Raw genomic sequence first — 26,807 nt, 5'->3', positions numbered from 1 at the left:
AACTCAAGACCAATTATAACAGATTTGATGATAACTATTGAGTGTTTATATTCATGGATGTTTCTCTTGCAGGAGATGCAGAAGACGTTTGCTCACTACAAGTCCATCATGCTGTCTGTGAACCTGCGAGCTGCAGAAGCTCCAGAGCTGCAGGAGAGACTCGCTGGTATGAACAGAGACTGGAGCCGAGCGTGCACGGGCCTGCAGCAGTGGGACACCAGCCTGAGGAGGACGCTGATGCGCTGCCAGGTGAGAAGATATTTATGACCAAACAGGACATGTGGGGTTTGAATTAGGAGTGACCAGGGGAGAAAATCTTTTGCTCTTCTTTGACTCTGGTTGGCGTAAACACTGTAAGAAAGTATCTTTATCCTTCTCCATACAGGAGTTCCATGAGAGCCTGCACTCTCTGCTGCTGTGGCTGGCCCACGCAGAGAGCAGACGCTACGCAGTGGACATCAGTCACCCAGACACACCTGTCGGAGCCCTGCAGCAACACAGCAGTACACTAACAGTAAGCAGACACAATCACGTTCAGTGGAGTATTTACTTTACTGACAGGATGCAACGTCTCAAATGTCTCTAATGTTTCCATCTGCAGGATCTGCAGGAGGAGCTGCGGGGCCGACAGACGCAGCAGGCCTCCCTGCAGGCTCTGTGGTCCCAGCTGCAGCCGGAGGACGAGGCCGAGGAGAGCGACGAGGCGCGGGAGAAGCTCCACGTGACGGGAAGCAAACTGAAGCTGCTGCTGAGGCAGGTGGACGAGGACCTGGGCAGCCTGCAGCAGCGTCTGGTGAGAAGTCCAACAGGAAGTTCTACAGATCTTTGTAATTTTTGGAAGGTGCATAGTATTTACTCATTCTTGTCACACCAGCCCGGGTTTGATCGTGACCAGCCCCTTGTTACATTTCATCACCTTTTCATTTTATCATTTTGTCCCGGTTTGGTCAGGTTTGTTTTTTTGCTTTATTTTAAGTTATTCGGGCATTTTTTTTGCTCTTAGTGGACAGCTTGAGGTGACGATGCAGACAAGAAAAGGGGGAAAGAGAGAGAGAGAGAGAGAGAGAGAGAGAGGGGGCATTATATGCAGCAAAAGTTGCTGGCTGGAGTTGAAACAGCAAGTTTGCCGTTAACCCTTCAACTACCAAGGCCCTCCACCACTGGCGTGCTTGATATTAGATTTTGGTCCTTTTGCAAGCACAAAAAAATGGCCTTAAAGTTGAAATCTCGAAGATCTTAGGTTTGTTCTCTTTGGCGGCACCTATGGCGATAAACAGTAATTGCAGGAGCACACTTCCCAGATATCCAGACATTGTCGCATGTGTGACGTCCACGGTAACTTTCCTGGCTGACGGTCACTTTCCTTTTCAGACTGTTTGCTTCATCTGAGCGTCGAGTTTGTTTCTTTTTCTTTGGATTTTCACTTATTGTTGAAGTTGTATCTGTAGTCATCCATCTTTTCTTTGTTTGTTCAGCCATAGTAGATTACTGTTTACTCGCAACATTTGCAGAGAGCGGAAAAGCAGCCGCTTAGCTCCGCCTACCCTCTCTGGCAGATGGAAACGTGCATAGGCTCAATCACCATTGTGTGACCTCATTCTGCGATAGATAGCGACTTAACAGACATTTATTTGAATGAAAATGTTAGATTATCACTTTAATGTTAAAATAAGGGAGGCCGAGACCGTCTAACAATTCTTTATCTTCCCTTCAGGAATGTGAGTCTGCATCAGAGGTTCAGGGCCAAACTGCCTCTGCAGCTCCTTCTCAAGAGGCCACAAAGAAAGGTTCCTCTGCTCAAAGGTATGCAGACAGACATTCAGCACTTTCAGTGCTGCTTTAAATTGTGACTAAAGAAGAGTTTAATTACTGTAACGTTTATGTCCTCATCGCTCAAAAGCTTATTTATTTATGTCTCATAGGGAGAAGAGGGACTCGTCTCCTCCTCGCTCCTTCTTCTACCGGGTCCTCCGCGCAGCCTTCCCGCTCCACCTCCTCCTGCTGTTCCTCCTGCTGCTCCCCTGTCTGATCCCCCTGTCAGAGAGTGACCCAACCTGTTCTACAAGCAACAACTTCGCCCGCTCCTTCTACCCCATGCTGCACTACACCAACGGCCCGCCGCCCACATAACGAGGAAGAAAAGACATTCTAAAGAACACACAGGCCACCTTTTTGTCACAAAGAAACACGACTGTCGATCATATGAAGCTGATACGTTGAAAGAAAAAAGTCCAAAGAGCAGAAATTGTATTTAAGTGTCTATTTTTTAAAGATTTGATTTTAGAATTGTATTTATTTTATGAACAAAACGACCCATTTGATTGCATTTCAATCAGGACAAACACCACATATGAACAAATAATGCAGAGATCACGTCGCCGTCTGAGAAATCAATCACTACAGCTTCCTGGAGATCTGCCCCGACATGGTAGATGTATTCTTGTTGAATGGGAGGGGGTAAAGCAGCGCAGATAGGCAGGTTTAAATATCCTTCAGCTAATGTGGAAGCCAGCGAACAAAACTAAAACTAAGAAACCAAGTCAGATGACCGTGGTACAGTGGTCAGCGCTGTCACCTCTCCTAGTTCGAGTCGTGCGTCCATGTGTTCCCTCCGGCTTCCTCCCACAGTCCAAAGACACGCTCGTTAGGTTCATTGGTGACTCGAAATTAATTGTGAGTGTGAGCGTGAAAGGTTGTCCAAAGGCTGTCAGTCCAGGGTGTAACCTCGCCTCTCCTCCAATGACAGTTGCGATTGGCTCCAGCTCCCCCTGCGACCCTGAACAGGTTAAGTGGCATACATAATGATTGGATGGAAAAGCTAATGAGTGCATCAGATTTGTTTAACATTATACTTTTCAGTTACGCGTTTTCACTCCTGCCACCGTCATGAGTTGTATGTTATTTTATGAGCTGCTGACATTTCCTTATCGTGATCCTGCACACAAAAACATGCTTGATCTTTTTTTTTCATGGGACTGAACTAAAAAAAAAGGTTGTTTTTTTTTTTACAACAAAAGATACAAAAGAGTAAATTGTTTGTTTGGGGTTATAAGAAAGCGGTTTTTATACGCAAAAAATGTATATTTTTTTAGATGTCTTGAGTAGACTGTCTCACTGCACTGCTGAAACTCTGTATGTAGATTTAGCGGGATGATGTGTATGTACAGAATGTATTAATATAATGCTTATTTATGACATCAAACTGGATTTATGCTCCATTTTCTGGTAGTAAACACTGATTGTCTTAACCCTTCTTACTCTAAGCGTTTCCTTCCTGTGATGATGAACGTATAAATACACCTTTTGTTGGTGACGAAGCCTTTTAGAGAAATTCAGAACAGGAAGAAGTTTCTCTGTTGTGTGTAAAAGAAAACAGAAAGTAGACGTGCAAATTAAGACTCCTCTGTTGCTGTAAGTGCTTTGGTCCGTTTTTTTAAGGCTACCATCATAAGCCGTTACACAATGGAGACATTAACAAGTACAAGCTAAAAACAGTCCCTCATAAAAGCACTCTCAGGTCCCAGTCAGTCCCAAGTCTTTCAGTACGAACACGAGAAAAAGTGGCGACTAATTTGAATGTTTTTAGAGCTGTGAAAGACATTCTGGTCGGGTATGAAAAAGACTTCAATCATCACTGAATGTTAAAAGCTGAAGAAAAAACACATGCTACATGCGTGTGATGCTACAGTCTGATAAATACAGCTCCGGAAAAAATCAAGAGACCTCTGCAAACTTTATTTTTTCTATTTGTAGGTTTGTGTTTGTGACTTTTGTTTTCTCTCTACTTCCAAATGAAATATTCTCATTGGGGTCTTTTATTTGCAGAATATGACGACTAGTTAAGATAATAATGAAATGCATGAAAGATGTTTTTCAGAGCTCCAATAATGCAAAGAAAACAAGTTCATGGTGGAATTGAGAGCAGAAAGAGTGCGTTATCTGCAGCCTTTAAATATATTTTTCGAAGCTCTAAACGAGTTATCGTCGAGATGTTTCTGCAGTAAGACCTACACAAGCCCGGGGACAGAGTCTACACTCTGAAGAAGATCGTCCTGATGGGCAGCCCAACAGCTTGGCCCGCTTCTCTCCGAAGTTCTCCCGACACCGTGTGATGGTGAAGGAACGCTTCGGCCTTCTGCTCACCCAGCAGCCACAGACCTGTGCTGTGAGAGCGATGGACGGACGGACAGACGGAGATCAGGCCAAGAAACGGAGGGAGGGAAGGCGAGGATTGGGACTGTTAGGATAAATACACATTCAGGATCCAGGACTTTTCACCCAAGGCTCCTGGATCATATTTGCAGAGCTGTACATGCGTTGGATATCTGCTTTTTATATACCTTAATTTGTTAATATATTTATCTGGGGTTTGTGTTTTTTTTCATGCTCAGGAAGAGCTCACAAATCAATATACCTGGTTTTTAATCACAGCGTTGATGTGTCTGAGCATGCTCTCCACCAGTCTGTCACAGAGCTGTTGGTGACGTCATGGCACTCTTTCTTCCTCTTGATCACATTCAGGAGGTTTTTAGTGACGTTCACATCTGGATTGGGCGGGCCATGACGCGCAGAGAGATTTATAAGGAACATTTGAGTCTCTTAAGTTTTTCCGGAGCTGTATGTGTTTAAAGCGTTTACTCATCAGTACACAATTATTCTGTTGTGTTTTACTGCCACAATAATTTAAGTACAAGATTAAGACAAAAACTCAAAGCACACATGATGTCAATTTCTTTGTTTTTCATTAATCTGGATTTCAATACAAGTGAATAATGCCATCTGTACAATATGTTTGCGTCATTTTATGATGTAACAAACAGAGAACGTGTAAATGCATAAACATACGATAAGAACAAATCATCATCTGCAAACTGCTTTAGATATGAAACCTGGTTCAACACTCCCTGATGATTGGTGAGGTGGATGAACAAACTGGAGATCGTGTTTAATAACTGACGGACACAAACAGTTTGACCAATAACGCATCGTTGTGAAAATGTATACGCATCACTGGGTTGCACAAACTGGTCTTTACTAAGCCTGGTCCTAACCACTAAGTCAGCCTTCGTAAAGAGAATGGACTTAAAGGAGCAGTTCACTCCTGTAAAAAGCCACTGTCAGTCAAAGCTGGTGTTCTCTGTAATCGATAGAAGCAATAATATTTCAAATTGGCGCCATAGCTGTGGAGAAAGTTGTACAAACAGCTTGTGGTTTCACCCATTCTACATTCCTACAACACCCAGCGCCCCTCCGTCTGCAAGGAACGGCCCAGCGAGAGACGCTGGAGTGAAACACTACTGTGTCGCAGAATCAGAAATATGACAAGAATATACCGGTGGATTGTCTAAAAAATATTCAGGTCTGCAGTCTACATTTAAAACCTGACGATTGTGAACGAGACATGACATCGGAGGCCGGCGTCCTAGATTAAGGAAGTGTAGTTTAGCGAGCTCCCTGGCCTCCGCCAGATGAGACGTTTTACGTCGTCTGGCGGAGGTTTTCCAGAGCCCATTGGAGAAGCGGATAGCGTCCTCCAAAGGCACAGAGCCACATTTTTCTACCATAATGGCTTTAGCTCCTCATAATAGCATGAGAGGACTGAGGTTGAAAATCTGGCGCTTTAAGCCTGGTTTAAACAACACCTATTCTTAAGAATGCCCAGCCAGGTGAATGCCCATAGGACTTTGGCAGTTTGCATTGCTAGGATAAACTTTCTCTGTCTTTTTAAGTTGGAGTGAATCATTTCTACTGTGCAACATTGTGGAGTATCAAAAAGTGAAGGCAATTTCACGGATAGGAAACATTAAGATAACAGAAAATGAAAAGAGCTTTACAGCCAGGACAAGACTGCCAAGCATCTGAAAGTAATATCACATACGAAGAGGCAGATGATTTAGAGATAAATAACAGAGGGCATGAATGATTGTTCAGACTTTGGTAGACTTTAAGAGAACAAGGTACTAAAAACCCTTTTTTTACTGGTTTGGTTGGCTACAGATGCGGCTTAGATACAGACTCTACACCTGCTTCTGACTAGGAGATTTTCAATAAAGATTTAGGCCCAATTTTAAAGAGAGGAAACTTAAGCTAGATGGTGCAACCTGCTTAAATATAAGGTTGGACTAAGTTACGACTGACTTGGCATAAGACCAGGCATATTGGATTGTTGCATGTTGGACTTGAAATTACATTATGACGATCTTATCTGGAAAGGAACATAGAGTACAATCAGAGTACACAGTGATAGAACAGGTTTTGATGTACAGTGATAAAGAGAGTGACCAGAGCAGAAGCAAAAGGCAGACAGGATTAAACTCGGGCAGACGTAGATGGAGGGATGGTTTAAAAGTCTACATATTTTTCATACTTCTCGCAGTAATCCTGATTGTCAAAGCTGCATCATGACATGAAAGCTACAAAAATATTTTCCCTTTTCTTCTTGACATTAAAGAGTGCAATGTTGTCTTAAGTGTAATATAGTGGTTATGATTCTTCACAGGAAACGAGTGAAGCGTATTTGACAATAACGCCAGGACTGTACAGTACACAAAGTCATCTGGAGAAGGCCATCAAGTGTGAGTGTGTGCTGTAAGGCGCCCTCTAGTGGTCAACAGGAGGTCTGCTGTGCTGCAGCAAAAGCTAGAAGAAGAAAAAACGCCAGAAAAACGGGCTGCTATTTCAAAGCTGTCAGATATACTGTTGTTATTTTCTGTCCTAGTTTCTGGCCACATAATTACTGAGAAAACTGAGCAGTTTCTTGTTTCAATAAGGCCAGTTTAAACAATCATTTAGAGTGCTTATGGCTACTTCTAAACCAAACTAGCGTGAGTTCTGCTAGCGCCAATCTTTCACTGGCCAAACTAAAAACTTTACGTTTTTTTAAATGTATTAAACACTACATGTTGACCACTGTGATTTTAATCTGGATAAGACAACAGTTTTGTTAGCGTAAGGCAACAACAGCTCATATTTAAGCCACAGGGATGCAGTCAGAATCTCATGGGAGCGTTAGCTGTTGATGCTAACAGAGGAACAGTTTCATCTCGAGGCACGTATCTCTCCAGGTTAGTCGTCTATCATAGTAAGTGTGACTTTTTGTTAAAATGAATAGTTAAAATTTTTAGAAGAGAATCTGTAAACTTGCTTCCCTCTCTTGCTAGCTGAGAAGAAACAACACGTCTGTACAGTAAATATGATGCTACAGCTAGCAGTCGGTTAGCTAGGTTTAGGTTAGCCTGTTAGCACCAATTTTGAAAGCCCACTGATTGTTTTTTTGTTACGAATTAATAAAATATAGTGTGTCAAATTGAAATATAGTGTTTTTTGTATAGAAAACCATTAAATAAACAAGATAATAAGCTAGCCTAGAATTGATGGTAGACTGAGGCTAGCTGTTTCTCCCAGTTGTCAGCTTAGCTACATATTTACCGTACACGTGTGAGACAGTTATCAATCTTGAAAAAGAAAGCAACCTATTCTTTTAAAATATAAATAATTGTAATCAGGAATTGTCTGTAATTTCATTTTTGGTGTTTGTTCGTTATCCCTCCTGGTGAATTTAATACCCAACAAGATGATTAATCTGCAACCTCCATGTCTCTCTAAATATATCATCACATCATCCAAGCACATTTATGCCTACACTACAACAGGGGTGCTGATATTTTTTTTTTTTTGCTAGCTTGGTTATTTGCCTTCAGTGTGTGTAGGTACTCTACAGGCAGCATTCTCTGTTGGACCAATCGACTGTATAAAAAGATGGACGACATGACAGCTCCCTTAAAGTGAAGCCAAAACATCTCGAGCGCCCCCTGCTGACTGGCTACAGTATAGGTCATAAAGCCCGCCTCCTCCATGTTAACAGATGGGACATGAGTCAAACTATACATTTTTTTTCAACATACATTATAGTTAGTTGTTATGCTGATTTACGTCCAAGTGTTCATTTTTCTTTAGTTTATTTCTAATTAGTGATTTGATGCTGTAAATAGGATGATTGACAGCTCTGTTGACAAATACGGCTCCTGCAGCCGATCTGTTCTGGATTAGCAGAGTAGAGGACGAACAGTGAGAGGAGACGTAACTAAAACAATCACTACAGCCATTGAAGTTTCCATACCTGTGAACGTTAACCTCAGCTTAACCCAGAGAGACAGCTTCTTGTGTTGGTCTAAGTGTGTGTGTTTTGGTTAGCGGCAGTGGCTACGGCGGCTCCACCTGCCGATCTCTACTGTGCAGCTCTGGCTCCAAATGACGTCACCATCGCAAGGTGACAGCGCCTATCACAGGAGCTATTTTGGCATCAATTTCATACAATGAGAGCAGATGGAGACGTGTCGTCCATCTATATATACAGTCAGAGCTTGGACCTAAAAGAACAACACTAGATCAGGACGATGTCTAAGTACTGAAACCATACCGTCTTGATATGGCGCATGAAGTGGTTCATCTGATCTGAATAAGCTGCTCAGCACAAGAGAATCATCAAAGCAACATATTACATGAACATTTAAGCGAGTGCTGGTGCTACTGGATGAATTGTAATAATGTTTTCGTCTTCCACTCTGGCTTTCCAATACGTGTTGGTAAGGCAGTGAATATGGCAGGTTTGGTCTATCTGATTTTGAAGTTCATCAGAAATAGTGCACAAAGTGTCAAAGCTTAAGTTTCACCAGTTCACACAGTTCTGCAGAATGTCACAGTAACATGTCTCATCAGTCTCGAGAACTACTTCACTTTATGTAACTACTGCAGTTCACTTCCACCTTCTGTGCTGCTGGCAGTCCAGGTGTTTGAGGGCTCGCCAGCGGGGCTGTGTGGAGCCTCCTTCTGGTCCCCGGAGTCCTGCCTGGGAGGCCGGCGAGGCAGACGGGAGCTGTGCATGATGTGGGCGTCCAACATCTCCAGCAGCAGGTCGTACAAAGGCACCATGTTCTTCATTTTCATGCAGTGGAGGTGGTCCATGCCTTTGTTACTGCTCACGGAAAGAACAGCAAAAGAATCAATGGTGTAATAAAGATGAGGGGTTTTCTGCAGTACATGAATACATAAATAATGTATCTCCAGAATTAACATGAAATGGGGTCCTTTTACCTGACGTGGCGGATGTGTGAGAGCAGCATGAGCAGGTGGGCGAGTCGGGTGTACTGTTGGCGGAAGGTGAGGCCTGTTTTGGCGATGGCCCACACCAGAGCGTCCGTTACGGCGTCCAGCAGACGCAGCAGCTTAGAGCGACTCTGCAGCTCCTCGCTGGTCTCTGAGGAGCCGAGGCACATGTCTGGTAACACACAGAAACAAGCCTCTTTTACACTGCCAGCTCAAGACGGGATTATTACGCCTCTTATGTAGTAACAGAGGCATCATAGAGGCGAAACGTCGTCTGTGTAAACAGCGGAGCTGGAAGGGCGGACACTGGGGGGCGTAACACCGGCGTTGCTTGGTCCAATGTAAAAATGGCGAAGGCTGCGTGATGGCGGAGCTTCATTATGGTGCTGAGGCGGAGTAAAAAGGGCTACAGAAAGGCACTGAAGTCACGCTCTATAAATAAAAAATGATTAATAGATTGCGTTTCATTTTCTTTAGCAGCATCTTTGGCAGTTAGAAGTAATTACAGATGTGTTTTTGGACCTCAAAGTGGAGTCATCTAAACATTGTCCTTGCTGACCGTTGTGACCGTTTGTCTTCATCTGATTATAGTATTTGTTTCTTTCTTCTTTCTCTTCTCATCAACAGATAACAAAAGAAGAAAGATAAGATTTAAGACAAGATAATAGCTAAAATTTATATATTATATTATTATATATTAATCAACTGTACGTGAGAGTTATACAAACATCCACTGTGCATGAAAAATACTTATTTATGTTATAAATGTTATTTATTAGAATCAGAATCAGAATCAGGTTTATTGCCAAGTAGGTTAACACGTACAAGGAATTTGTTTTGGTGGTTTTGGTATTATTTATTGTCATAGCTTAATTCACCTTCTTTTAATGTCTACATTATCAAAACATCGAAGGTCAATTCAAGAGCTCTGTAAATACTGTAAATACTACAAACCATCTCCCTCTTGTACACAACAACCTGATTCATAACAATATTTATCTCGGCACCGTTGTGCTGTTGTCTCCTGTTGTCTCTTGTCTATAAGTGTTTTTTTTGAATAGATGTATATATTTATTTGTGTATATATATTTAAACCTTTTAATATATGTTGTATTCATAGGCCTGCATATCGTAGCTTTAGTTTTTAGTGTTGTAAGTGTTTGTTTTGCCTTGTCTAACCTGTCCTTGTTTTAAATGTAGTTTGTCACTTTGTGTGTCTGTACTTTGTGAGTTAAGAAAGCCGAGTCAGATTCCTCGTTTGTTCCCACGTACTAGGCCAATAAAACTGATTCAGATGAACATTAATGTCTTCATCAAAAAAACATTTAGTCATTAATGCTGAAAAGAAAAAGAAAAATCTGCTTTGATTGAAACCATCAGGACCAGAACTCTGAGACTGAAGCAGCTAAATGAAATCCAGCCATGATAAAACACGCTTTTTAACTCAGGACATTTTTACATGTCTTCACATTTATTGGAATGACAAGTCTTTAACTACATACTTTAAAAGTCTTGCAAGCTCTATAAAACTTGCCATTAGCCAAAATCAATCACAAATGTTGCTGCACTTTGTGTCTTTGAAGAGGACAAGAACATTTAAATTTAACAGCAGACAAGTGAAGCAAACCGAGGCAGAGTTTGTAGCTATTAGATCAGCTTGTTATCTCAAACCATTTGAAACAGATCAGCAACTAGGGCTGAGTGGATAAATACCTGTGAGGTCGATACTTTAAGTTGTCACGTAAGTCTTGATTTAAAGTGATAATCTTGAAGACTTTCATTTAAATAAATGTCCTTTTAATCACTATCTATCGCCGAATGAGGTAACACTATGGTGATTGAGCCAATGGCCCACTGATGAAAGCCTTTGTATTACAGACTGTCTGTGGTGACTTTCACAGAACAAATCCCAAGCGGCGCCCAGTTAGTGACGCGTTTTCCATCGGCCAGCAGTGGTTGGTCTGCCAGAGAGGGTAGGCGGAGCTAAGCGGCTGCTTTTCCGCTCTCTGCAAGTGTTGCGAGTAAACAGTAATCTACTATGGCTGAACAAACAAAGAAAAGATGGATGACTACAGATACAACTTCAACAATAAGTGAAAATCCAAAGAAAAAGAAACAAACTCGACGCTCAGATGAAGGAAACAGTCTGAAAAGGAAAGCGACCGTCAGCCAGGAAAATCAAGAGTTACAACCGGAGCCGACCGTGGACGTCACACATGCAGCACTGTGTGGATATCTGGGAAGTGTGCTCCTGCAATCACCGTTTCTAAGGTGGCACCAAAGAGAACGAAACTGAGATCTTCAAGATTACAACTTTAATGCTAATATCCACACAGAATAAATGTATGGTGTATTCTGACCTCATGAACACATCTTGCATTTAAATAAGTAACCATTGTTACACAGACAGTCTTATTGTTTTACAATTTCTGATGAGCAGCTTTTATTGGAAACATTTTGGCTTTAATTTGTGTTTTGTTTTTTGTGGTGTTTCCCACCCTCACTGCAGCTTCCATTTATCCGCAGCAGGAGCTAATCTCGAGCGATAATATTTCTGTGCCCCGTGTTGTTGCCAGCGGAGACGCTGCGGGGGAGTCAGGAGGATCATTCGGAGCGGGGAAAGGTTAAACAGAGAGACGAAATGAAGAGGAGTTGATCCATCCTGCCATCCCACTCATTCCACCTTTGAACAGGGATATCAGTCAATTATTCAAAAAGGAAAAGTTGTCTGCAAAGAAAGACAACTTTTATTTAAAAAAAATTAAGCAGTGACAGTACGACATAATGCAGATCCTCTAAAAGATCTCTCTCTTAAAAGAACATTTGGATTTGGTCGGGCATCAAGAGCTCAGAAGCTAATATTTCATGTCTGAAATTGAGCACGATTATTACATTCTGCATGTGAAAGGTTAGAGAGAGATCCAACCTTCAACAATTTTCCTAAAAGGTTGAATTCAGAGCCTTTTTTTCTCCCCGCTTATACACAAACGTTTAAACAGACAAAAGCTGAAATGGACGAGACACAGCTGGAGGCAAACACAAACATTAGACGTTAATTACTCCATCGCGTAGCTGCCTCCGAGCGGCTCTGGTCCTGATCATCTTAAGCAGGTACTGCCTGTGAGTCTGAGCATTCAGCAGACTATACACCGTGTTCCCGTCAGGCTTAAATAATATAGCTGCTCCACGCTGAGCACACTCACACTCAGATTAGATTACATGCTGAGATACCAATCAAGCACACGACTGGGATGCACCTGAGAGCTTCACACACATGCATCTCTTTATCTCACCTACACACGTACATCACACAAAGACTGATTATGCAGCACAAAATATGAGGCAATTAAAGTGTAAGTACGCCCACACACACACACAACGTTCTCACTCACTGGAGTTAAGGAGGATCATGGCCTTGAGGCAGACGTACTCCTCCCTCTGCAGCTTCAGCTCTCTCACTCTGGACGTGGCGGCGACCAGCATGTCAAAGATCTCGGCGAAGTTCTGAACACAGCTGCCCTCCTCTCTGCCACACAAACACACAAACACAGGAAGTTGTTTATCAAAACACCCCACCATATCAGGCGGACATCATGCGACCTTTTGCATAAAAGGTTTTTGGATTTAACTCCAACAAAGACCCGAAAAAGGGAACAAAGAAGGATTTGTTAGAGTAAGCATTACTTGTCTTGTCTGATGGTGATTAACTTTGACTCTACTGAAGGTTTGACTGACAAGCTGCACATAACACAGAAGATACGAGTGGTGGATAAATACTCAACTCCTGAGTCCTGAGTACAGTTTTAATGAACCTGTACTTAAAGGGGGGTATTATGCTAATTTAAAGCGTCATATTTCACTCTGTGATACCTGTGGAGTAGCCTAGCATAATTTAAAGTAAAAAAAAAACTGCTATTTTTTCCCACACTGGTGCTCTGTGCAGGCCCTCATACAGCCTCTGTTTAAATAACATAAGAAGCACTTTAACATATTTTTCAGACTCAACCACCTACAACATTTTAATACCAATGAGATGTTGATTCATCAATGTCTGACTAACACACGGGGTCATTCTGCATCATAGGTACTTTTACTTTTGTTTTTCAAGCTCAGAAATGAAGATCCTTTTCTGTACTTAAACTTAAAGGTATAACAAATCAGATTTTCTTTAAAAGAAGAGCTAATACAAATACCTCCCAATAGTCACTAATGACCAACTAGAGGCGTTTGGTGGTGTCTGTATTAGAGATAGACCGATATGTTTTTTTCAGGGCCGATACCGATACCGATTATTAGTAGTCAAGGAGGCCGATAACCGATATTTGGAGCCGATATTCATTTGCAGTAAAAGTGAAAATATTGGCGTCAAAATTTTGAATAATACAAACTCCAACACTTAACTTTGTTTAAATGCCTTTAAGCATATGCATCAGAGCCAAAATAACCCAGTTTTAAATTGATCTCTTATCGGCCGTAGGATAAAAAAAAAAAAAAAAAAAGGCCGATGCTGATATGCTTTTCGGGTGTGAAGACGGATCTCTGTAAAAATGGTAGCGACCAGGTGCCTAACTCACGATACACATCTCAAAGTAAGCTGCAGGTGCCGTTGGAGAAGAGCCAAGGAGAAGAACTTAATATAATGTTTACAAACCTCAACAAATCTTCTCATGCATTCAGATAGACGACACTTTGACCTGTGCAGCAGTACGTCTACAGTGTGCTGCAGTGAAAGTAATCACTGTTTGAATCATCTTCCTGTGACGCATGCACTGCAGCATGCACTGCACTCATTCCAATATTTAGTATGATGATGAGAATCACCGCAAAGGAAATGCCTTTGTGCACAATGCAAACACTCCTCAGTGAGATCAGGACACTTGGCTCCAGCTTCTGATGCAGCTGATACATCAGCAGATACCCGTTTGTAACCACATGTGGACACAGATGCAGACTGCAGAGCTTCTGCTTTCATTGGCAGCTTCACAACCTGACAGAGCTGTGGAGTAGGAGACACCACGTTAAAGCTCGTCTTTAAGACATCTACATTTACAGAAACAATAGTTTTTACTTTTGCGAATCCAGTGTGTGAATAGCAGACTCTGCCAGTAACAATTATGTAAAGAGTTTATTACAGAGTGTGAACTAACTCTACAAGAATAAATGAAGGAAACATTCAACCCCAAATCAACAACAGTGATGTCAAACAACCCCCCCTTTAATGAAGCTTGTAAAGTCGTAGCACACGTGACATTTCGGCGGAGGTACCTGCTCAGGCTGAGGTCAGGGGAGAAGATGAGTTTCCCTGGATGGTCCACTGACCTCCACATCAGCCCCACCATCAGCACCTCCAGCCAGCAGCACTCCAGCAGGTGCACCTGGTCCAGGAGACTGAGCTCTACAAACCCTGTGGACGAGACAAGAAAAGACGTGTTACTGTGAGCTGCCAGTAATAAGGCAGAATACACAAGTGAGAGAAGATGTTTTAGAACCAGAGTAACTTAATTATCAGGAAAAAGTTTGGTTCAGTCTTTAATAAAACCCAGAAAGAGCTAATGAGGCTACAGGCTGAAGTAGTTAAAGACCAGCTTCAGTCATGTTTAAGACATATAAAATGTTCTCCCTGTGTCGCGAGCCTGTAGCTCACCTTTGACTCTCCCCATCTAACTCAGAGGGCCGAATGCTTGTGTTGATTTTTCTATTTTGCAACGTTAGCTTCTGTATACGCTACACAATGTCAAGAGATAATACAGGGTTAATTCAGCACTACATGTTAGAACCGGAGAGGGATTCAGAAGAAGAAAACAGGGTGGCATACAAGTGGGTGTTTCAGAATGGTAAGGTATTTTATGTATCACTCTCGAACATGAATTACAGCAGAAAGCAAAACACGTCTCTGCCATCGTTTAGTGGCAACTGTGCAGACATTTTGATGATGGTTACAGCTGGCTCGCACATCGCCGAAGTGGTTGCCATAGGTTGCACATAATGATATGCATAGCGTCACCCCGTCCATTAACGGGATTGGCTACTTAGGTTTGTGACGTCTCAAACCTGCCAATCTAAAAACGTGTTGTTCAGCCTGTCCTTGGTTCACTGCAGTTTAAAAGCAGACAGGCCCAGCCATGGAGATGACTGCTTATGTTGTCCCTGATATGTCTTGTAGCACATGAAGAACACCACATGGAGATGTTTACAAGGTGAAACACTTGATTTTCACTGGAGGGGGGCTTTAACAACAGCAACACAAAAACAGAATTAAGTGGCAAACAGAAAAAAAAAGAACATTCAAAATCCCTAAAATCTCTATTGGCAAACACTTATAAAAATTCCTTGGTGTGTTTCTAAGTGCTGAACATTAAAATTAGGGTACAGAGGGTGAAAGGGAGTGCTGTTCTTAATCCCACACTTAGACACTACTGGCTGCTAATAAAGTAAAACAAAAACACATACGCAGTCACAATCTGTTTGCCTCCCTCATCAGCAACAACTGGACTTAGAGGGCATGAACTTAAAGGAGCAATTCACTCCTGGAAAAAGCCACTGTCAGTCAAAGCTGGTGTTCTCTGTAATCGATAGAAGCAATAATATTTGAAATTGGCGCCACAGCTGTGGCGAAAGTTGTACAAACAGCTCGTGGTTTCGCCCATTCTACATTCCTACAACACCCAGCATGCATTGCGCCCCTCCCTCTGAAAGGAACGGCCCAGCGAGAGACGCTGGAGTGAAATACAACCGTTTCGCTGCAGGCAACGGCTCAGAGCGGAACAGAATCCGATATATGACGAGAATATACCGGTGGATTGTCTAAAAAATCTTCAGGTCTGCAGTCTACATTTCAAACGATTTTGAACGAGACATGACATCGGCGGCGGGCGTCTTAGATTGAGGAAGTGTAGTTTAGCGAGCTTCCTGGCAGATGACGCGTTTTATGTTGTCTGGCAGAGGTTTTCCAGGGCCCATTGGAGAAGCCTTTACTACCATAATGGCATTCGCTCCCCATAATAGCATGATAGGACTGAGGTTGAAAATCAGCGAACTGGCCCTTTAAATAACCTGTGGCCAGCTTGGCCTCCAACATACGCCCCCTGGTGGTCGGGGGAACATAACACAAACAGGCTGCGACAGGTAGTATTTAACTCTCTATGTCCGAGCGTGCTGAAATGACGAGTCGATCGATAAAGAGCTGATGATTTTAAAAACCGATAAATAATGTCATTCACGCATACATGCCACAATGGCCCTTTGCTTTCATGTACTTTTTATTCAATGCTTTTGTAGACTAAAACATTAATCCAAATTTAAAAAGAAAGATTAAAAGAGGGAAAAGAAACCATCATTATTTGCAGACCTAATCCAAATATTCATTCATGATGTCTTGAATCAGGGCCAAAATGAGGTTACAGGTTGGGAAGAGGTTTGTTTAGGAGTGCACACGCTGTGACTGAGAGGCACATCATGTTCTGTTATCTGATTGCAGGCGGGCTATGAGTGGCTCTACCTGGCCAAGGACACACAAACATGTCACTTTAGGTTGAGGTAAAAGGTTTCTGTGTCTAAGGCACAAAAAAAGGGGATGAAACCAGCTGAAGTCACCGTGTTTAAAACTTTCTTTTTTGAATGGATCGGCATGTTTAATTAACAGAGACAAGGTGATACAAAGTTATATCACAGCTCATTATCCACATCAAAATTCCAAAAATGTTGCAGGACTGCACTCACATGCTAAATAAAGGACAGACAATCACTGTGTTTGCCCAAGATAAGTCATAAACTCAGCTCAGCTCTGCGAGGCTGACCAAAAAGATGAGGGCTATAAAAAGATCCTCATTTGTCCTTCGGGGAAACATGCTTGATACTTAAAAAAAAAAACTATTTTCAAATTATTGAAGTAAAAACAACAAATTGTGATCTTCTATTAACCCTGAACTCCTTTTTGTCCTTTTTTCATATCCTTCATGAGATTCTGTCGTCACGAGAGCTTAAAATATTATTTAAAAGTGTTTTAATGGCCTCAAAGAAATCAAATCAACTATTGAAAAGGTCCAAATTGTGCGCAGCTCTCCAACAGTCAAAATTATCTTCCCAACTGCAGGACATAATTTTGTTGAAGAATACTGAACATGTCCTTAAAGGGCCTGCTACTGTAATGTGTCTTTCATTTTACTTATTACAGTTAAAATGTGAAATCTGTCAAAAGTACAACTCTGTGATATAAATGTAATTATGAATGTAAAAGTCCTGAAAGCATCATTTGATGTTGGGAAATGAAAAATTCTAATTTTTTTGAAGAGAGATTAATAAAAAGATTGATACTACACTGATGCGTTAAGTGTGGAGCTAGGGCTAAGGTCGGTTAGCCTAGCATGGTGTCGGAGCATGTGGAAACAGCTAGCTAGAAATTAGCTAACTCAAAATTGGCCAACTAGCACTAACAATTAGTAGGCAACATGTTGTAATGTGTTTCTTTAATGTTTTTACAAACAGAAATGTCAAAACATCGAGTTTGGGTTTTATTAGCTGTGCGCTAACTAGTTGTTAGCAAGTTCAGTTCCAAGCTACTACTCCAGGTAGTTACATTGCACGGATTAGGGATGCAGAAATTCAACATTTTCTTTAATTGATTACTCGTCCCATTGCCTAAATGATTACTCGAGTAATCGCTTTGTAGTTTTTGTTGTTTTTTACCCGTGCGGTCCAGCCTACAAAAGTTACGCAATGGAATCAAAGAGGGTAGCATTGTGCTGTTGTTTCTAACATTAGGTCCTTCGTCGGCCATTTTGCCAGGGTGCCTCCACTTTGTAATGTAATTTGTAGATTCAATTCCACCTGACATCATTTTCATGTTACTTTATCTCCGTCTTCATACACGTCAAAGTGTGCCATGCAAAGCTTTTTTTTGCAGCTATCAGCCATGGTTTCACCAGCAGCTTTTAGCTAAGTCTTCACAGGATTTTTTAGCTAGCTTACAGCTGGCTGCGTGCGATTCCTATGACATTATTGTTGAATTCGCAACATAGCCATGAGGATTATTTTTAAAACACAGAAAGAAACAAGCATGATAGCTTTTTAAATAACAATTTTATGCCTACATGACACAGGGAACTATATAAAAAATATAAGAGTACAAAGCAAGTATCAATTAGATTTTTTTTTAACTGATTATGATTTATTTAGCGAGTAACCTTCAACCCGAGTACTTGTTTGCACCCCGAGTACGGATTAGTCGAGCAAGATACAGCATGCTAATTTGTGCGATTAAGAGGTGTTTCAAGGTTTGTTTTTGTTTTTTTGTGACCGAGCTAAGCTAGCTGTTTCTAACTGCTAATACTTCTTTAAGCTAAATCAATTAAGCTAATCATCCCTTAGCTCTAGCCTCATAATAACCATCCATCCATCCATCCAGTATCTAGACCGCATGACTGGTCGGCAGTCAATCACAGGGCTGACACATAGAGACAGACAACCTTTCGCACTCACACCCACGGGCAATTTAGAGTCACCAATTAACCTTACAAGAATGTCTTTGGACTGTGGGAGGAAGCCGGAGACCCCGGACCTTCAAGCTGTGAGGCAACAGCGCTAACCACTGCACCACCGTGCAGCACCTCATAATAACCCTACTACTCTACTAGTTTTTGGCATCAGAATAAGGACAGGAAAAGACAGAGAGAGAGACTGACAGAGTTAAGCAGAAAAGGTGATAAGTAAGTTATGTAAATTGCACTTGTACTTATACACAGCTATTGTGTAATAAAGAAACAAGCACAAAATAGTTGTGAATGAGGGTTACACTCTTTTTCTCTTAATGTCTACCTGTTGCTATTGTCTGGTTTTGAAACTTGTAAGTTGCTCTGGTTTAAAAGATTCTGCCAAATAACAGCAACATAACATGTCAGTAATAAACCCCGCACACACCTGGAATCTTCTTGGCCCAGCCGATCATGTGAACCAGCTCTTTATCGGCCAGGTTGGTGAGCGACATCATGATGTTTGCTTCAGTCAGCGGCCCCTTCATGTCCTTCATGAGGTAGATCTCGGGCGGCTCAGCCTCCATGATTCGCTCTATCAGCTGCTCTGGGGTCAGCGCGGGAGGGTGGGGTGCGTTTAGCAAAGCCACCCCTGGTCCCGTGAACATCACCGGTCCATTGGTGCCGCCTTGTGAGGACGAGCGGCTCCCTCGCCTCGCCTGCGGGGTCCTGTAGTTTGCACGCTCCTTTCGAATACCTGAGACAAAGGAAACAAGACTTAAAATACGATAGAGCAGTGAGAAAGTTATTTCATACATTTAAATAATTGCAAATATTGCTTGCTGCTGCTTTAAATACTCTTAATAAATTACTACAGTGGGTCACTTGAAGTCCCCTACAGCTAAAGCAGTCTTCTCCTCTCCATACAGCTGCTGAACAGATTATCTTCACATGGAGAAGAACAACAACCTCCCCTGGCTGGTGTCCTTGAGTAGTCTGGATATGAAAAGTAGGGAAACATTCTTGAACAAACAAATCCACGTGGGAAGTTACGATCTCCTGACAGGTGAGTTTTAAATAAAATCAAAACTGCACGTGTGTTAAAAAGCAAAGGGAAATCAACTGGTTACAGATTTATGTGTCGCTGAGTGCGGAAAAAGAAAACTCACACAGGAACAAAAAGGATAAAAATGAGAAAACACAAATAGCAGAATAAAAGGCACTAACCACACTTGGTCATGCCAACCTCGTAGCATTTGCGAAGGCGACACGCCTGGCAGCTCTTACGGCGGTTCTTGTCTATAGTGCATTGATTGGTTGCTGGGCAGATGTAGTCGTTGTGTCCTGAAACAAAGAGGAGAAGAAAGAGAGACGATGAAGACAAGAAGACAAGGATGGATAAGAGGGACAATGAGTCTTAGAAAAATAGAAGACTAAATTAGAAGTATTGAAGTAAAGAAAGGAGAGCTAAGCACCGTTTCACTGCAAAATGAGCATCCGCTACAGGATGCTGATGACAGGCTGTACTGTTTTCTTCTGGGATCATTTCAAGCCCATTTATGAACCATGAACACGGTCGTAAAACGGAAGGCTGAGTCAGCGAGTACAGAAACTGCGGTTCAAACGGTGGGATTCAGCTACGGTAAATGGAAGGCAAAACACCAAAGCTCATAAAATTTGTTAGCTATTTACGAGCTCGTAAATAAAGATTACAAGTTTTGATATGGTGTATTAAACAGTGTTAAAATCCACAAAGAGTTCAGTGAGGCACATGGACGGGCTTGTGTGATATCAGATCCTAGTTTTAACAAGACTATAATGCTTTATCTATGCTAGCAGCTCTGTGTTGTCTAAAATGGGGCTTTCGGCTAAATGCTAACACCCTCACAGTGATAAACACACCGATATTTAGCAGGTTTAATGCCCATCGTCTTCACTATGTTAGTTCATTATTTATTTTCTCAAGAGCTCCACTTATTCACGAGACCAAAATGGTCAACACAGGACTATTAGCCAAGCAGCAGAGTACAACTCTGTGATATAAATATTATTATAAGTGTTAAAGTCCTAAAAGCATCATTTGAAATTGGGAAATGGTCTAACTGTAATTATTTTGATGAGAGTTTCATGAAAAGATTGATACCACTCTCATGCCTCTGCGTATATATGTATCAAGCTAGGGCTAAGGTGGTTAGCCTAGCATAGTGTAGGAGCACATGGAAACAGCTAGCTAGAAATTAGCATTAGAAGTCAAAAATGGCCAACCAGCACTAAAAATGAGTAGGTAACATGATATATTTTTACAAACAGAAATATCAAGTTTGGGGGGCTGGTTTAGCTCAGTTTAGCACACGCCCCACATACAGAGGCTACAGTCCTCGTCACACTGATCGCAGGTTCGACTCCCGGTCTGCCGATCATTTAATGCATGTCATCCCCCACTCTCTCCTTTCAACATTTCCTGTCTCTCTCCAGCTTTCCTGTCAATTAAAGGCAAAAAGCCCAAAAAATAATCTTTAAAAAAAAAGAAATGTCAAGTTTGGGTTCTATTAGCTGTAAGCTAACTATTTCTTAGCTAGTCGTTAGCAAGATCAGTGACAAGTCAATACTCCAGGAAGTTACAGAGTACAGATGAAGCTAACAAGATACAGCATGGGAAACTGAAAATCAACTTTGACTTGATATTTTAACCAAAACAATCATAAAACCAACCAGTGTTGGTACCTAAACCTTAGCAAATACATTGAGACATTGAGAAACAGTCGTAGCACCAACACTTCTTGGTTAGGTTAAGGGAAAGACCATGGGTTAAGCTAAAACAATACTTTAAGGTGGACTTATTTACAGGATATTCTACAGCAGGGGTGGGCAACCCTGCTCCTGGAGGGCTACCTTCCTGCATGTTTTAGGTTTCTCCGTACTCTAACACACCTGATTTGAATGATCTGCTCGTTATCAACCAACTGAAGCATCTCAGGGGATTGGTAACGAGCGAAACATCCGAATCAGGTGTGTTAGAGTACGGAGAAACCTAAAACATGCAGGAAGGTAGCCCTCCAGGAGCAGGATTGCCCACCCCTGTTCTACAGTATTCCTGTACTCCTGAGTGAAACAAGTATGGCTCTGGGATGGCAACAAGTACCGGCCCATCACAGCGCACTTGTTCTAGCCAGTTAAAGCACAGTAGTAATAGCCAGTTGCAGCCAATCTCAGCAAAGGAGTGCAGGATTGGACATAACCATTTTGAGAGAAAAGATTTTTTGCTAATTAGCAGCTAAAGTTGATTGGAATGTAAGTTTTGTAGGCCTTTGGTCATAAAACTACAAATAGCCAAATTAAAATGTTGACTTCATAATACTTGCGTTTAAGTTAACTCAAGGAAACTCGAGAGGGACATGAATGTCTGAACCAATTTTCAGTACAGTAGCCAATACAGTAGAGATTCTAACGAATATCTCTGAAAGTCCACATAATAACCGAACACTAAGAGCTTCCCCAGACTGCAATTCTTGTGATCGTGTAAGCCAAACATGATACAGTACATTTTTGTGTCTCACTTTGGATGCTCCTCTTGAAGAAGGCCTTACAGCCCTCACACGACCAGACGCCGTAGTGGTATCCTGAGGCGTAGTCGTGACACACGGCACAGTAGTGGAGGTCCGCCTTCCCGCCGGACGACACCACGTCCTCCTCGCTCTCCTGGGAACGCCTCCTCACTTTCTTACTAACAGAAAAGTTTTAATGAGTCAGCGTTCCATCCCAGGACAAACACAATCTTGGAAATTAAGGTGTGTGAAGTGCTGCTACTACAGGCTTTGACGGCCTATGTTACATTCTGAAATGCAACTGTGAATACTAGACCTTAAACCATGTGTCAGATAATCAGCAATTTGGCCGACAGTTTGTTCAACAGAAAAAACTGCTATGCATTTGATGTTCCCTGCTTGTCAAATGTGAGGAACCTCAGTTTTGTATTTTTTTAATCAGAAATTCTCCGATCTCATCAAGTCCTTCTGAATACCGATTACTTGCGCATCGACAAAAGCCAACTACCAAACCATAGGCTGGATGGCAACACTAGTGGTGCACCTCGAAACTGAAACTTTACTTCCTGTTGTTTTACTGCCAAGTTGTCGGTATGTTTCTACCTATGACTAGTGTTACATTGTCATTTAGCCCCATACCATTATGCTAGTGGTACTAGTAAACATTGGCAACCATAATAAAGTTGTGTAGGTTATTGTTTTGGAGTAGAGAAGAATGGATTTCTGGTCAAATGAGAAGAATTTTTACAATGCTAATACACGATGGTATCAGAACATTCAAAAACTGGTGTACTTATCATTATCAGTCCCGCATTTAAGGCGTTACCGGAGCCATTACACATACTGGTATTGGTATTGGAACAATAATTGCAATATAATTTTCAAAAACAACTAAACATTTAATCAATTAATTAGAAAAATACTCCATAGATCAACAAACTGTTCCACTGGTTGCATCCTTGCTTCTAATTGTTATAATAGTTTGCCAGAGTCAGGAAGTGATGCTCCGTCCTACCTGGTTGTTAAGACGCTGTCCAGCGGCGAGAGCTCCACCCATGGAGATGAAGACTGGATTGTCTGTCCGTGCTGAGGCCGAGCCTGGGAGTGAACCCCTGGCATCGGGGGCCCAACGTGGCTGTGACTGGGCCAGAACAAGGACGGGCTAAGTGACTGATGGACGGAGGGGCAGTCTGTTATAACCGGAGCAGAGTAACTGAAGATAGTCGGACTGTAGAAAGGTATGGTGGTGAAGTCGTGGCTGAGGTCGTTGTAAGGGGAGGGGATGCAAATGGGCTGGCTTGATTCCGACGAGGAGGTGAGCATCGGAGAGAGGACGCAACCTCCGACTCGACTGGAGTCCACCTTCTGGAGCTGGAGGAGAGGTTGGTCCTTCTCTAGAGAGGTGGCAACGGCCATCGCAGCTACACGCGGTAGATTACCACATCGTCGACAAAGAATATGAGCTTAGGATCAAGTCATTTCATGGTGTCATGGTGTTCACTGTGGTAATGTCATTATCTACGAATACTAGCCGTAAATAGGGTAGTTTAATGTTACTAATGAGCTCACATGGTAAACTGATTTAACTCTGCTCACTCAGAAATGCCAGTGTTGGGGTGGATTACATCAGCAAGCTGACAAGCAGAGGGGAGGTGATGCTGTGAAATGATCCAGAGGACAGTGAACACACAGGACTACAGTCTGTCCACTCCACTGCAGGGACGATGATCAGAGCTGAGTCCAGGTCCAGCCATGAGTCTCACATCATAAAGATGCACCAGGTAGAGTCAAAGGAGTGGAAGCCTTTTCACCTGGAACACAAAGAGAAAAACATATTAGAGGTTGTGTCTTCTTCTTTCTTGGTATTTTTTCACTTCATTGGGTCGAGTTGCTAAGTCTGCTGCTACCGCGACCCGGGCCTGGATAAGCGGAAGAAAATGGATGGATGGACGGTTTAGAGGCGAACAAGGAGATTGGAGGAGAGAGACGGAGGCAATGAATGCAACAGATTTCACCGACTGGTATCAAACACGCACTACGGCAGTTGGCATGCGCTGTTCGACCATCAAGTTGCTCCACCAATGACCACTTGTAAGTACGTGATCAAGCCCTCCTCGAGCAACTTCTATTTGTTGAAGATGTCTGTCAGAAATAATCAGGTGTTGTAGGTGCAGGTATGTTTTGGGACTTAAAACCATCAGTGAGGATGTCGTTTGGATCTCTGTTTGAGTTATAAAAGTTTGTCTTAATCTAAACGTCAATTTTTTAATGTTTGCTTCCAGAAGGATCAAAATATTATCACTGAAAGATGGAATTTCACTTCCTTCAGAGGAGAACAGTGTCTGAAAAAGTGACAAGTAAATGGGAACACAGGATTTATAATGTCCTGTAGACAGACCCAGCTGGTGGATCAATAAACACGACGCGCACACGGCAGCTCCGTTACAGTTTTAAGGACATACTCTTTAAACATCTGATACAGCACATCCGGCGCAGTTAATCATTCCTGTGTGGCAGGAGTCTGTCTTCAGTCAGAGTTGGTACACACCGTCTCCACCTTTCTGGCACAAAGCTCACTTCTGGAAGTCATTATTTATCCTCCATTAATCTCGCCGAATGGCCGAGAGAAGCTCTGTTTGCGGCTCGCCAACAAAACTCAACAATCCGTAGGAGTAGCTGGAGTCTTTTGCTGTGAGCGTAAAAATGAAGAGTGCTGAAATCTGTAATTAAACTCACAAAGCTGCAACGAACACCAGTGGTCATTTATTTTTGTGGACACAGAGGAATGTGATTTTAAATTAAGATGTTATTGGAGAAAATCTCCCCGACAGCTGTTAAAACACAAATGGAGCTATTTAACGTGCTGAACATTACTTTTCTTGTCAACAGCATTCCAGCTAATTATATTTCTCTTTCTGCTTAGACTATTCTTCAGCCCTGAGATTTATTAGCGGTGAAAGCTATAACACTCACCACTGTATCCACTGTGATAAGGTCGGTTTGCTTCTGACCATGTGATGCAATAATCCTTGGTGTCCATATATTTATGGAGCTCTGGTCGGAATATTACAATCATTCATCACATCTATGATGCGTTGAACTCTGATCCATTTTGAGTTTGCTCCAGAGGCTGGTTCTGCAGGGAACTCATGACAAGACGGATGTTGGAGGGGCTGCTTTTGGCATTAGCGCAGCAGGCTGAATGAATACTCTTTTACATTGTGTAGACTTGAAGAACGTATTTAAAGCCAGTGGAAATTTGGCTTGAAATAGTGCATACATGAAAAGTTGAGAGTCTCATTAAGCTATACATCTTCGTTACTATCAGAAACTACTTATAAAGCAGCTAATTCTGCTGTTTAGACCACTTCTCAGAGCTGTGTGGGTGTGGCTGATCACGCTACAATTAGCGCAGCTCAGCCCGCAACAGTAAGTTTCAGTATCTGATTCATGGTATAATATAGGGACAGACCGATTATCGGCCGGGCCGCAGCCTTTTTTTTTTTTTTTTTAAATCTGACGGCCGATAAGAGATCAATTTAAAACTGGGTTATTTTGGCTCTGATGCAGCCGCGCCTCTCTGTCTGCAGTCACTACTCTGTCTCCAGCATTGTCCCACCCACAGCACTGATTGGTTACACGTAGAGCCATGGCACGGGTAACAGCCAATCAGCAGTGAGAGCTGTGCATGCAGAGTGCTCACACACACGGCGGAGAGGAGAAAAAGTTCATTTCTTTGCTAATTTTATAAAACTTCAGGAAGTTATTTATTTATTTATTAAAATTTTCAGTTAACTTTATAAGAGATGCTGCTGACCCTGGGAACTCCCTGTGCTTTTTGTTTGTTTGTTTAATAAACATATGCTTAAAGGCATTTAAACAAAGTTAAGTGTTGGAGTTTGTATTATTCAAAATTTTGACGCCAATATTTTCACTTTTACGGCAAATGAATTTCGGCTCCAAATATCGGTTATCGGCTTTCTTGACTACTAATAATCGGTATCGGCCCTGAAAAAAACATATCGGTCTATCTCTAGTATATAAAATGCAGTGAGCAAACACAACATTAGCTTTGATGGCCTTTTTGTTCTCAAAGCGATGAACATCATAGCATCATATTATTACAGAACTTGACTCCTGCTGTGCTCAACTCTCACTGTCAAAAACAGATCAACTGCTGGCGCTAATTTCTGGTAGTAGAACCGTGATCAAACCTCACACCCGCATGTAGGGGGTGGAACAAAATATCGACACAGCAATATATCGCTGTCCTGACCTGTGCAACACAACTACCTCTAGGCTGGCGCCAAATATCAATACTTTAATTTCTAAAACAGATTTTCCCACGACTTCGACTCGACGTGTTACTACTTCACGACTTCTCGCTGTGGCGCTGATGACATGAATGAGGCTAACAGAAGAAGAAGATAATGTTGGACAGCGGTGAAAAGAAGAGATGTGCCAGCCAGCTTTCAAAGCAAAAGTCGCCATTTATTTTTACTGTTGTTCTATAGCTCTGCAAATTTAATTCAGACTGAAAACATGTACATTGTTTCATCCCAGTTTGTGTCAAATTCTGTGAAACTGACACCAAATTGCAGTGAATAAATGATCAATCCTGCACTTTAACTTGTTCGGGGCATTTTGTATTCTTCAGTATCTCAGATATCGTGATGTAACACTACATGAT

General features: G+C 42.0%; 2 protein-coding genes and 1 pseudogene across 2 annotated transcripts in view; 2 read left to right on the top strand and 1 right to left on the bottom strand.

Moving 5' to 3' along the window:
- syne2a (spectrin repeat containing, nuclear envelope 2a) overlaps window positions 1-3,380 on the top strand; it is a 104,917-nt gene extending 101,537 nt beyond the window's left edge. Inside the window, exons 106-110 of the mRNA XM_069685177.1 lie at window positions 73-249; window positions 386-514; window positions 602-793; window positions 1,715-1,803; window positions 1,923-3,380. Coding sequence (XP_069541278.1) covers window positions 73-249; window positions 386-514; window positions 602-793; window positions 1,715-1,803; window positions 1,923-2,130 — 795 coding nt within the window. The 3' untranslated portion in view covers window positions 2,131-3,380. The remainder of the gene's footprint in view (window positions 1-72; window positions 250-385; window positions 515-601; window positions 794-1,714; window positions 1,804-1,922) is intronic.
- Window positions 3,381-3,989: 609 nt separating this feature from the next.
- LOC138611903 (H/ACA ribonucleoprotein complex subunit 3 pseudogene) lies at window positions 3,990-4,249 on the top strand (annotated as a pseudogene).
- A 4,496-nt stretch (window positions 4,250-8,745) lies between these two features.
- On the bottom strand, window positions 8,746-23,533 carry esr2a (estrogen receptor 2a). The gene is made up of 8 exons (XM_069657223.1): window positions 23,133-23,533; window positions 22,130-22,296; window positions 19,800-19,916; window positions 19,021-19,329; window positions 14,371-14,509; window positions 12,498-12,631; window positions 9,094-9,277; window positions 8,746-8,974 (listed from the first exon to the last, which is right to left on the bottom strand). The coding sequence occupies exons 1-8, from the start codon at window positions 23,531-23,533 to the stop codon at window positions 8,746-8,748; spliced, it is 1,680 nt and encodes a 559-aa protein (XP_069513324.1).
- Between the last annotated feature and the right edge of the window lie 3,274 nt (window positions 23,534-26,807).

The sequence above is a fragment of the Semicossyphus pulcher genome, unplaced genomic scaffold, assembly GCF_022749685.1.
Source record: "Semicossyphus pulcher isolate SPU_LCO1_2020_fin unplaced genomic scaffold, fSemPul1.0.p SCAF_11, whole genome shotgun sequence".
Taxonomy (NCBI): Eukaryota; Metazoa; Chordata; class Actinopteri; order Labriformes; family Labridae; genus Semicossyphus; species Semicossyphus pulcher.
Note: the sequence above shows the minus strand (reverse complement) of the source record. Positions and strands in the feature narration are given on the sequence as shown.

Excerpts from the sequence above, each read along its gene's own strand:
- esr2a (XM_069657223.1), bottom strand. The coding sequence starts at position 23,533 with ATGGCCGTTGCCACCTCTCTAGAGAAGGACCAACCTCTCCTCCAGCTC. Across the intron at positions 12,632-14,370 it reads CCTGACCTCAGCCTGAGCAG|AGAGGAGGGCAGCTGTGTTC; the intron begins GTACCTCCGCCG and ends TTTGTGTGGCAG. Across the intron at positions 9,278-12,497 it reads CATGATCCTCCTTAACTCCA|ACATGTGCCTCGGCTCCTCA; the intron begins GTGAGTGAGAAC and ends GTGTGTTACCAG.